Genomic DNA, 12,386 nt, shown 5'->3' on the forward strand with positions numbered 1-12,386 from the left:
CAGGGTTTTTTTTTTTTTTTCTTTTAAAGGTCTGGTGGGAGGGGGGGTCATTTTGGGATAAAGGGGGTCTGTTCTGAGGGGGGGGAAAGGGATTGAAAAAAGGAAAAGCTGACAGTGACCATGTGCAAAAGTGGGAGGTGGAGGTTAGAAACACAACAAGATGGTTTCTGTTTAAGAAATTCACAGTTGATAGCACATGTCCTGTACGTTCACAAACCCCGGAAAGTTAGTGGCTTTTCTCTTACGGCTAATTTGACCTCCCCTCATACCCAACAAATGAAGTTAAAGAGAGATGGGGGGGGGCAGAATGTCTTGTCAATGTTGAAATAAAAACACTACATCATACAAAATTATGCCTGCTGTACAAGAGTTTTTTTTAGTTTTATAGTGCTTGTATAAAAGATAATAAACCTATTCAAGCCGGCTTGTTTAAATATTCAAATTTGTCTTTCAATCGGCTCTCGGGAGGCAGAGACCATCACCAGAGGGAAGTCTGCTGTGGGGTCAGTGGGGTCAGGGCTGCAAGCTGGTGAGATGCAATAAGGACACAGGTGGAGCTACCTTTCCGGTAAAAAACACGTGAAATGTGTGTTTGAGAAGCGTAAATATGACAGGATGAAAGGAAAGGTCCTTGACACTTGACACCCATGCTTTTGGTCTTGACAAAATCACATAATTCCATTATCTACATATTTTGTTTATCAAACGTAACTTGAACACATCAACACTTTTAGGTGTCGCACGAGTTTGCGAGGGGATGTCTTTTTTTTTGTACTTCCATTGAAAAGCATTGTTGCTGTACCTAAATGAATATAGGGAAGAACAGTCCAGTGATTACAAACTTACACACACAAAATTTTTTCTTCTGTACACGATTGTCTCAGCGTTGTAAATAAAGTTTTTTGTTAATTTTCTTAAATTATTAGAAAACCCCCATTTTTGTACGTTTCTTCCATTCAATGTGGTGGAAATCAATAGTACTTTGTGAAAGGCACAAGTCTTTGTCATTGAGGTACCTTCCCCGTGGCGCCGTGCCACAAGTCTCTGTTCATAAATTAAAAGACTCCCGGGCCGACTCTTGACGGCGGAGCTTCGTCGAGGTGGCTTTGAAAGTGGGTTGATCAAATGAAGAAAACGGGAAGAGCAGACGGTGATGAAGCGAGAAGGATGCGGAGAAGTCACCAGCAGTAGTCGAGTTCTGTGGCGAGGCGGCAGCCCTGCTTTCATCACAGGTGTGAACCCTGAACAAAGTCTCGGTACAAACCGGGGGGAGGCCGTAAAACACTCTGACAGCTTCAGAAAGTGGCTGATTCACAGAAACCAAGGGCAAACAGCTGCTGCGTCGTAAATTCACCGCTAGCTTTCCTTCGGTTAGAAGAGGAAAAAAAAAACTGTTCGGGGTTAAAACGATGAGCGACTGTGTGTCAGCACGCCGTCCACGTGCTCCTTTTTCCACTCTCCTCGTCTTTTCTTCATTTGGGGTAAAAGACAGATGCCAGGCGGCATTAAAGGGGGCCTTTCCTCTGTCCTCGCCCCGGCGGCTGCGGCTAGCGTAGGTCAGGGCCGGCGGGTGATGCAGAAAGGTTGCTCGGTGTGCTGAGGTGCTGGGAGGTGTGATGGTGGTGCAGTGCTACAAATACTCCAGGTCTAGAGCGTGATGGAGGGCCATGAGGTCTGAGTGGCTGGAGATCCTCCAGAAGGGCATGTTGTGCTGTGAACAGGTAAATGATAAAAACCATTAAAAAAAAACAAACTTTTATAAAGAAGTAAATGAAAACTGATTTGTTCAGACAACAATTTATAGTTGCATATCATTTTTTTTTATTTTCCTCATATACTTTCATTACTTAACTGTAATTCCATATTTTCTAAATGAGGAAAAAAAATAAGAAAATAAAATATTTGGAAACTATTTCTTGTTTTTAAACCACAAGTTGGACAAAATACCTTTTTCTTTCTTTTGTAAGCCCCCTTAAACAAAGTTTATACTTTTACCAGTAATAAAAATAATAGTCATAGGTAAGAATAATACAAAATAATGATTATTTATTAAAAAAAAGGAGTAGTGGATGTAATTTTTCCTCCTTTTTAACAGTTGTGAGCATAAAAAAATAGATGCAATGAATAGGATCCATAAATGATTCTGATAATCCAAAATTATGATTTAAAGTAAAGCAGAACTAAATGTGAAGCGTTTTTCACTCCGACATTTTTGAATTGCACACAAACATGGCTGACCTTCCAGATCTTGTCGTCCGACCCGCCCTGACTTCGCTTAAAGCGACCAAATGGAAGCATTTTGGTATTTTGGTCAATTGGACAAAAGTCACACAGTGTTTAAGTTATGTCACACCAACATTAATATGTAGGGAACACAACAAATGAGCTAAATCACAACGTGCGACTAGCAAGACACTATTTATTTTGTTTGACGTTTTGAAGGTGTTTCATTAAAGTTGGACTACTGATAAAACGTAACATTATCTTACTGAAGGTTGTTGAGTTCAGGGAACATTTGATGTGAAAGATTTTTAATTATCAAACGAAATATTTTTTGTTCTCAATAAAACTGATCATGTCTTTACTCAAAAATGCACTTTAGTGGAGAAAAGTAACTGATATTAGTCTAGTAGTAAAGAGAAACATTTCTAAAATAATAAAAGGGGGCTGTCAAGCAACTTAAATTGTGCTGGCAGTGTTTTATAGTCATTAAGTAAGGGGTTCCATTGTTTATGAAATAGTTGTTTTTTAGCCTTATATGTTCAAATTAATTTTTTCTTATTTTGTTTGGTAGCCAAGACATTTGTACAGTCGTCGTGCAATAATTGAAGTGAATAAAATTATATATTTTTTTGGTTGAGTGTTACCTTTACCTTAGAGTTGGGAATGTTGATATGTGGGTATACTGTATGGCTCAATTTGGTATCAGAGTATGTTTGAAATTGCCCCCAAAAATGACTTTACTGGATTTACTACCGTGTGAATTGTGGACCACCTCAAATTGTGTTGGAATTTTGCACGTGAGAACACGTCCAAAATACTTTGAGAGTACAATGGTCCCTCATCGCGGTAAATTAAATCTGTGAAGTTCTGAAAATAATCTAAAAAATTAAGTTTAAGGCTGTAAAACTCCTCACCGATATAGACAGAAATGAACATTTACCCACTTTTCTCTCAAAGTTCAAATCTTCATACAAAAATAAGTCTAGAATAGTCTGGTATTAATCGAAGATTTATATAAATAAATCTGAATGCATTCTGTACGGGAGATGTGATACAGAAGAGGTTGATTGACAATGGTTCACAGCCAAAAAAAAAAAAAAAGTCAAATTGCACCAAAAAAATTCTGCAAAACAGCAAAACCACGAAAGGTGAACCGTGATATAAGTCTTTTTATATGATTTTGAATCTGATTGTTATTTCTAAAACACCAATGCTCCTCCTGTGCTTCTTCTATCCTTAATACCAACTCTCCAGAGCTTCGTCGTGTGGTTTTACAGCGCTAAAAATGACCCGGTAGCTGTTTTTATCTTGAACATATGAACTTCCCACAGTGTCTCCTATTTTGAGCCTCCTGCCTGCAGTGTGTTTTTAGGATTGTGCAAATGAGCTGTTGTTCCCAAGCAGAGGATGGAGGGAGAAACCCGAGTCGCAGAGAATGAAAGAAGCTTGTCAGGTAGAGCCCTCCTCAGTGTGTGGAGCCCATTACCCTCCCCTTATCAAAGGTATGGCCTCTCCCAGGCATATGTTCCGCTTAGAAGAGCCTGCACTGACCCTTAAAAAGCTCTTTGCTTTTTGTTTTGTAAATTGTCTTTGCTTTTAAGTTTAAAAGCTGGAGATGTTATCTCAGCCTCCTCTCCCGGGCGACAGTAATAACTGAAGACAGAATTGTTTCAGGATTGGGGATTTTTTTTGGAGGGGGGGTGAAGGAATGAACGTTTGCTTTTGCAGTTCCACGCAGTGTCACGTCGGATATGCGCCTCCTGACGGGTGAAATTGTTTTGTTATTTCACAACCTCTCTGATGTTGACACAGAAACCTTTTACTTCATAGTGCGTCATGGGATTTTCACCACTTGGATGAAAAGAAAAGGGGAGAAAAAAAAACACCTTATCCTTCAATCAATGTCACACTCCAACAACTCATGACGGAGTGAAAATATTTGCATGTATTTCCAGAAATATCCCTCAAGACCGCATTCCCAGGACTTGTTAGCTTTTCAAAACACAAAGCTGGAGGCTTACATTTGATCCTGGGCATGATTCTTCCTTCTACCTCATCACTCTGTGCTGCTGACACTCGCTAAGTGTCTGACAACCAGCAGAAAAAAGAGAGGGGAAGTCTTCATTCTGACAGTGAGGCTCAAGATGTCAGAAAAATGACCCCAAACAACTCATTCATTTTCCTAATTCATCTGGTTTATGTTCAAACTGGATAGAGAGGCTAGAATCTTTAGATCCGTATGGTGGCCCTGAGGGACAAATCACTTGACGCAAAAACATTTGAAAAAAAGAAAAAATAATAATAAATAAAACATTACATTTTCTGAATCAAACAAAACAAGAATGAAATATTTCACAAAACAAAAATAATTTCCAGAAGTCCAAATTTTAAAAATGTAAACACTATAAGAAACCAGGAAAGGACGGATGGTGACAAATCAGATTTTTTTAGGTTTGAGTTTTCCAGTTTTTTCTTCTATAACATTTAATTTCAGAAATTATTTTTTTCCAAAATGTCTTTTTTTTCCGGAAACAATAAAAAGTAGGTGCTATGGTACATCGCTGATGACGTTTATCCATCATTTCAACTGAAAGTTATTTGTCATGACGTGATACTAGATATGCTCCCTACCAATCAAACAACTTTATTAGTAAGCAGACATCGAAGACGCACCTGAAAAACCTCAAAGAAACTTTTCCGGATTCTTATTAGGTTTTGTTTTCAACATTTTAATTTCTAGAAATTATTGTTGTTTTTTTTAAATTCTTCATTTTATTATTTCTGGAATTTAGTTTTGATTTCTAAAATATACATTTTTTAAAATTTGTTTTGATTTTTTAATCGTTGTGATTTGTTGGTTTGATTTGTACCTCAGGGCCACCGTAGATCCGACACTTTTCTATCCTCAATCAACAAGCTTCGTCATTGCAGCAAATATTCGAATCTCTTCCGCCACGATTTGCCTGTATGTGCGCCGTATTTACGCCGTGCCTCAAAGGGCTTGTCTTACATTACACATGCAGCATTCACGCTGCCCGGAGAACAAAGCAGGAATATATAATTATGCCACCCCCCCTTCCCCCGTTCGGTAAACCTGAGATGGCGGAGGAAGAGCCCTGATTACACACTACAGACTCTCACTCTTGTACTTTGGTGAAGGAAAAGAGGATAAACGAATAAAAGGCTGTGAGCGCCGATTTATTGTTACGCAAATGATGGGTTTTGTGGTGATATGAAGTGTGGAACATCTTACCTTTTTCGAGCCTTGCTCTTCTTCTACTCCATCTCCAACAACAATGTAAACAACTTTCCTCCCGAACCTTTGAATTACTCTCTCGAAGCAGCTCTCCTTTCCTGCGGAGAGGTTGAGGTCAGCCGTGTTTCTGGGACAAACGTATGTAAAAACTAGCACTAAACAGTGAGTCGGCTCAGAGCCGCGTGGTGACAAAAGCTCTTTTGGAACAACATACTTGCAAAACAGGGCAGAGTGTAAACACCGAACTCAGGAAAGAGATGTGATAAGATCATCTTTTCTTTCCTCCTGAAACTTAGGGCAAATCTTTTGCTATCCTTTCCCCCGGTCTGCAAGAGGGAGGCTCGGTGTTTATTTTGCATTTAAAACAGTGAAAAAGGGGGAAGGTGGGAGGAAAAGTGGGGCGATGTGAGAAGGGAGAGGGGGGCCTTGTGGCTCTGAAATGACATAAATGTGCAGAAGTGGTTTCATATGCAGAGATGGAGAAGCAGAGGCCCCGCTCCACGAAAATAATCCCAGACTGATTAGGACTGTTCCCTCAGAGAGGAACATCAACCTTCTCCGGTGTACAAATCTCCCACCCAATCCACGCCTCAGTCCTGTCACTGAGGTAGCATGCGTGTCCTAAGTGTTTACACTCACTAGACTAGCATAATTCATGCCGAGCAAAAAAAGGAAAGAAACAGAAAGCACATGTTCAGTTTACCTATTTTGGTTGCACTATAAATATTTTCTATAGGAAAGACGACTCCCAAGCCGTAAAGCAGGACTTTTGCCAGGGCAGGGATGAGCTGCGTGGTGGTCACCAGGATATTCACACAGTTTGACCTGTGGAGGAGAGTCAAATCCGTCAAAAATCCCTCTGAATGAGGACAAAGTAAACGGAATGTAAAGGATCGAGTACTGCAAACTTGTCATACGGTGACTGATTGGCTCCTTTTTCAACCCGGATCTTCTAGCAGACTAATTTGTCAAATTTAGAAAAGACAGGCTGTGCAAATGTCAAATCCATCGTTTCTTTTTTTTATTGCTCTGGAACAGAGTTGGCTTATCTACACCACACAAGTTTATACATGTGCGGTGTGGGACTGGGTGTACTTTTCTTCACTAGAGTCCTACCTTGAGTGGATTAATGTTAGTGCTTTCAGTGCCAGTGTTAACCAGGAGTCCGTCAAGGCTTCAATTTCTGCTCGCAATTGCAACCAGGCTTCCCTTTTGGCCGGGCCCAGCAGACCTGAAAGCAGAGGAACCTTGTTTGGGTTGGAGCACATACCACTAAAACTTTTCGTCAGAACACACATGGACGTGTTGAACACGGGGCAGGCGCTCACGTAAAACAGTCTGAACAAACTCAGCGGGTTCGTTCAGAGCGGCGCTGCTTGTTGGGGGATTACCTCCGACGTTATTTTTGTAGGTGGTGTAGATTTCTTTTACTCGTCTGTAGCGGAAGGCCAGTTTTCTCATCCAGTCCACGCCTCCGCGCACGCCTGTGGCCAGGCACAGGTTGGCACTGGTGGCAGCTGCATGGAAACCATCGGCGCTGAAGTTATACGTACTGAAACACAGAGAGAGGGGTCCATAAGCATCCGCAGATCTGAAGTGGAGACATCCTTCACTAAATCAAAGTTCAACGGTATTCTACCTTAGATCCTGGCCGTTGTCATCAGATGACACGTCGTCGATGTGTACCTGGTCACATTCCTGAAACACAAAATATTGATACTCATTTTTAAATGTTTTCATAAAAACATTCAGACTCATGGATGGTGTATCAGAAGTCATGAAAATGTGTGTAAATTTTCACTAATTTGCAAAAAAGATCCCCAATAAGAAGATGTGGAGATTTCAGATCAATGGAATGAGTTTTGACTTCCAGATTGAAGCACATTAAAAAAACAAGAGCAATTGAAGCCAGGTGAGTTCACTTAGTAACCCATAGGGGGTTTGTCACACAAGAAAGTCAGTCTTCTTAGAGTTCACAACAACAAATGTTCTCAAGGTTAGATAAAAAAAGGACATTTGACTTTTCTGGCTACATCTAAAATTTACAACAATCCAGCTCTACATCTACTTTACAGAATATGGTTCAACAAGTGAGCGTGTTATTGTTGCCACCCATTTGGCACATTTCAGAGAAGTTAGAATTATTTTTCCAAGATGATAGAAAACCTTCAAAAAGCACCGACTAAGATTGATAAAAATCTAAAGGCCAGTGCATCTTTTGCTGTCACTGGTTTTATTTTTACCATCTATTTACCGAAAAGTAAGTTAAGAGAAAGTAAGTGAATCTCCTTCTTTACATTATTACAATTTCTTCATGTGCAATCCTCATTTAACAGACAAAAAACAATAAGTGGTTTAAAAAACAACTGCACCTTTTTTTTAACGTTTTTTAACGATTGATTGTATTGCACATTCATTTTTTTTCTTCTTGTTTGAAATAAACCATTTCTAATCTAATTTAATTTAATATAAAGTCTCTTGAAGTCATTTTTTTATCTGGCTAAAGTTTGGGTTTTGATTGGGACATTTAAACCTGCAGCTTGTTTTTCTTTTCTTCATCACCCTATCATAAAACTCTGCTTAGGAATATTGTTTTTTTTGTTGGACAAATTTTATTGGACCATATACAACTACATTTTTTTTAATAGGTAGGATCTTTTAAACAATATACTGTTTTATCTGAACGTGCTATTTCGCTCACACTTGATGTAAATTTGTTCAGAAAACATTAGAAATGTACAGTAGACTTTTTATTAAGCACTGCAGTCTGACCTTGGAACAAACTGCATTCTTCTGAACCTCTTAACCTGCAATAATCGTTCTCACTGTCAAATAATGAACTTAAAATTTTTGGGAAATTGTCTTGTAACCCTTCCCAAATTTTAGTGACACTAAGGTTGTTTTTGGCAACATATATTAATAATCCAGAGCAGCAACTTGCATTTCAATTTTAGCCAATTTGCTCTTAAGAACTTACAGCTTATCAGCTAAGTGAACCGGCGTGATTCTCTTTTGTTTGATCATTATATTTCCCAGCTACTATATAAAATCATTTATGTGCTTTTTTTTTCTTGAGTTAAGAACTTTTATTGATTTTTTTGCCATGGTACGTGCAAAGTGCTTGAAGACTGACTCCAATTAAAATACGGTTTTTGATGTTTTTAGCATTTTTCACATGATGGAGGACATATATGAAGACAATTGAGCTCATAATTTGATTTAGGATTAAAATTACTTTTCTGGGGTTTCTCTACGCCAAAAGTCCCACCCCAACTCAGAAGCAAAAGTCAAATTAACTACTTCTGCTCTGCAGAAACTATGTCCTAAAAACAACACAGGTTTTTATTTAAATGTTGGCCAAAATGGCATAATCATAAATAAAAACCACTAGGAACACTTTAAAATAGATCAAAAAATGATTGTTATTTTTTAACAGAGTTTGTTTAACAGATAAATGCAGTAGAACAGTATGTAACTTTTAAAAAACTTTATGTTTGTTACTCTTCACAAATACTCATTCATATGTGCCCCCCCTCCTCCTATGAATGCCTGACTCCTCCTGGGAAGGTAGAAGGATCCCGCAGCTCTCACTGGGTCCACCGTTACACAGTAACACAAACCAGACTTTCTGGTAAATGTAACATACTAGAAAAATTGAACCTGATGCTAACCGCCAATGAAATTATGACCTTTGATTGCTGCTGCGCCACACACCAACAAAGCCCCGGGGCCACGCAGCCAGCCGGCCGGTGAAGGGAGCACAGGCGAAAGCGGAGAAAAAAAGTCTGTTATTAGTTTTCCATTTATAGGAGCACTCTAGTGCCCCCCCCCCTTCCTTTTTGCTCTCTACGTCCTGAAATGTGAGGGCGTGCTGCCTTGGCATTTACATCAACATATTTTAGATGCAGCAGAAGAAAAGATGGGGAAGCTGTGTGGCTTTTTTGCTAAAACTTTAGAGAATCTGAGGCTTCCAGACTCATGCAACGCTAACATTTACATCTGTTTCAGTTAGCTGTAATCTGGTGTGAATAACAGAAAGAGCATTTGATATGACTAAACCAGACTGTTTCTTTTGTAAGACGCAGATTATACTTGGTGCAACACAACTGCCAAAAAGTTTGTCTCACCTGTTTAAAGTTATCTGAGAAAATATAATTTCTGGAGGAAATTGAAACACGAGGAAGAGAATGTGAAGTATGAAACATGCCTTCCAATATTTTGAGCTTTTTAATTAAGTTTCATCCGGTTGTTAAGACACCTTAACATGGAGAGAGCTTCCTAGCTGTAAGTCAATCTAACTGAGGCCAAATGCTGACGTTATTACATTCCTGTCTAATGCTGGAGCAGGGTAAGGGTAAGGGCTTTGGACCGTAAACCTTTTTTATTTTACTGGTTCCCCTCTGAACAAATTTTTCATCTCCCTGGATTTGTGGAGCGAGGGAGGGAAGAAGGACGCGAGGAGAAACTCAAACCAGCTGTTCTTTAACAGAATTAAAATCTTGACCCCCAACCCCAGCTCTAATGCAGCCATTCTCTTGCCAAGCCTCTCCCAGCAAGCCCCAAGATCCAAAGAGGAAAAGACTTTGACCCCGTGACCCCGCTCCCCTCCTCTCCGGGGCTCCAGCACCCCGATAAGGGGGCGGAAGGGTACGGAGGTGGGGATGAGGGGAAAGCAATGGGGAAAAGCTGAGAGTCCAACGTGACCTCACATGGAGCGAGCTCCGAGCGTTCCAGAAGATGGACTACCGACTGACGTGGGGCGCAGGCTGGGGCTTGTTGCTCTGCTGGCCTAATCTGTTCCCAGACGCTCACTAACTGATCTTTAATAGCACAAGAAAGCAGCAATTTGTCTCAATGTGAAGACAAGATGCCAACACATCGATACCAATTTATATTCATCAACAAAATCTAGAAAAGATTTGAATCAACATGCAGGTTTAGTTTGTAATTTGTTTGGAAAGAAGACTCCTTTCACCAAACAATTCCCTCTTTTCTCATAGAAGTTACTGGAAGGCTTCTATTATTTAGTAATTGCCCGTTAATAAATCAAACACAATCAGCTCCTGTCGTTTCTTTCAGTGCGCTGGTACCGGACCATTCACTTCCACCCAATTGGCATAATGTCCTAAATTGCATGCTGTCTATTTGTACCTTGTTAACAATGGCTGCCATGTTTGTTCTGCCCACATAATCTCTTTCTTTTTGTGTGTGACAGGCGGCATGGACAAAACAGGTGTTTGACAGCAATATTGTTCACGGTGTTAATTATAGACCACCTTAATTACTTTCAGACTGAAAACACATTCACAGGCCTTGTAATTAGGGCTAAACGCTGCACTTAAAAGACGCAACCTGCTTTTTATGGACTCTAAGTGAATCTAAAAGACACAGTACTGTTATGGAATTTTGGGATATTTCAGTGGCATTCAAAATTTATTCTACATGAATGTATGAAAGTTAGTTAAATATTCAATAAAGCCTTAAATTTGTTAATTTATTAGGAAAAATAATTGTGAAATTGTAGATGCATTTTCTTTCACTTTTGTGTGTTTTTTTTGTGCTTTTCACATGTTCTTGTGTCTTTTTTCGGATGATGAGGACATATACATACATAAAAAAAACCCCAAATTGCATTTCTGAGTATTTCTTTATTCAAATCACAGTAAATCTTGGGCAAGAAAAAGTGCAGTTTCAAAAAGAGATTTTTTTGTGACCTAAAAAATATGCAGAGTGGGCCACAAGCTTTCTGCTGCGAGCTCTGAGGAATGGGGAGGGGAAGGGGGGCGGGGATGCTCTGAGCAAACTAATATCTAATGAACTACTGCTGCTCTACAGAAACTATGTCCAAGATTTGATTTTGGCTAAAATGTCATAATCACAATAAAAAGACCACTGGGAATGCTTTGAAAATAGATCATAAGATGATCGGAGTGAGTCTTCAAATTTAGCCTCTTTAGATAGATTTCTAGTCAGTTTAAGTTCGTGCTACAATATCTCAATTAGAATAAGAACTTGAAGCCACAATAAAATTCTCCTTCCATTCATCTCAGTTAAGTTTTTTTAGCTAAATAAACTACAAAGCAGTCACAAACCATTACACTACCCCCACCGTGCTTGACATATATTTTTTTGTTTTTGTCATGATATTTTGTTAGCTTTATGCTAGATAAACATCTTCCAAAGATGTATTTTTTCCACATCACTAATTCCAATATTTAAGATGTTGGCATTGATCCTGTGTCTGTTTGTGAACTCAGAAGTTTTCCTTTGCTTTCTTGTAAAGGAGAACTCCTATGTTGACTCATGAACACTGGCCTTAACTGGCTTAAGTGAGTCCTGCTGTTCTTCCAATGCTGTTCTGGACCTCCTGGATGAGTCCATGTTTTCCTCTTGGACTCATTTTTGGTAAATAAATAAATAAATTAAAAAAAGAAAGAAATATGGCTCTACTGGTTCAAGTTAAAATCTTTATTTTAGAGAATAACGATTTGAACTGTAAGCCCCATTTTACTTCATGTTGTAAAGATGTTTCATAAATCTCCCAGTGAAAGTCTGCGTTAACTGGGAATAAAAAAAGAAGTAGAGCTGCAAGAGTGAGCAGACTCCAGCAGTTACTATTCCCAGCTGGGGCTGGTATAAACCTCTGCACCGGCTCCCTGGGAGGATTTGGAGAGCTAATAGAGGAGGTAGCTGCGGGTAATGCTGTACAGTAACTCTCACACATAGTCATTAAGAGCCACTTCTAAGGGCCTCATAAACACCACGGAGCCATGAGAGCAGGTCAAAGCAGATAGAATGGAAAGAAACTCTATGAGGTGGTGGATTTTACTGTTCAGACTAACATTTGGAATTTGACAAATAAACACCTGGTGGATGAATCGCAGGTAAAAAAAAAAAAAAAAAGTGG

The 12,386-nt window shown here is 39.3% G+C and overlaps 1 protein-coding gene across 16 annotated transcripts in view; it reads right to left on the minus strand.

The window, feature by feature from the left end:
- Window positions 1-214: 214 nt before the first annotated feature.
- eya1 (EYA transcriptional coactivator and phosphatase 1) overlaps window positions 215-12,386 on the minus strand; it is a 68,840-nt gene continuing 56,668 nt past the window's right edge. For all 16 annotated transcript variants that reach the window (XM_024280270.2, XM_024280267.2, XM_024280266.2 and 13 more), the window contains 6 exons: window positions 7,119-7,177; window positions 6,871-7,031; window positions 6,596-6,710; window positions 6,183-6,304; window positions 5,477-5,577; window positions 215-1,711 (listed from right to left, as the gene is read on the minus strand). In XM_024280270.2, coding sequence (XP_024136038.1) covers window positions 1,631-1,711; window positions 5,477-5,577; window positions 6,183-6,304; window positions 6,596-6,710; window positions 6,871-7,031; window positions 7,119-7,177 — 639 coding nt within the window. In that variant the 3' untranslated portion in view covers window positions 215-1,630. The remainder of the gene's footprint in view (window positions 1,712-5,476; window positions 5,578-6,182; window positions 6,305-6,595; window positions 6,711-6,870; window positions 7,032-7,118; window positions 7,178-12,386) is intronic.

Source organism: Oryzias melastigma, linkage group LG20, assembly GCF_002922805.2.
Source record: "Oryzias melastigma strain HK-1 linkage group LG20, ASM292280v2, whole genome shotgun sequence".
NCBI lineage: Eukaryota > Metazoa > Chordata > Actinopteri > Beloniformes > Adrianichthyidae > Oryzias > Oryzias melastigma.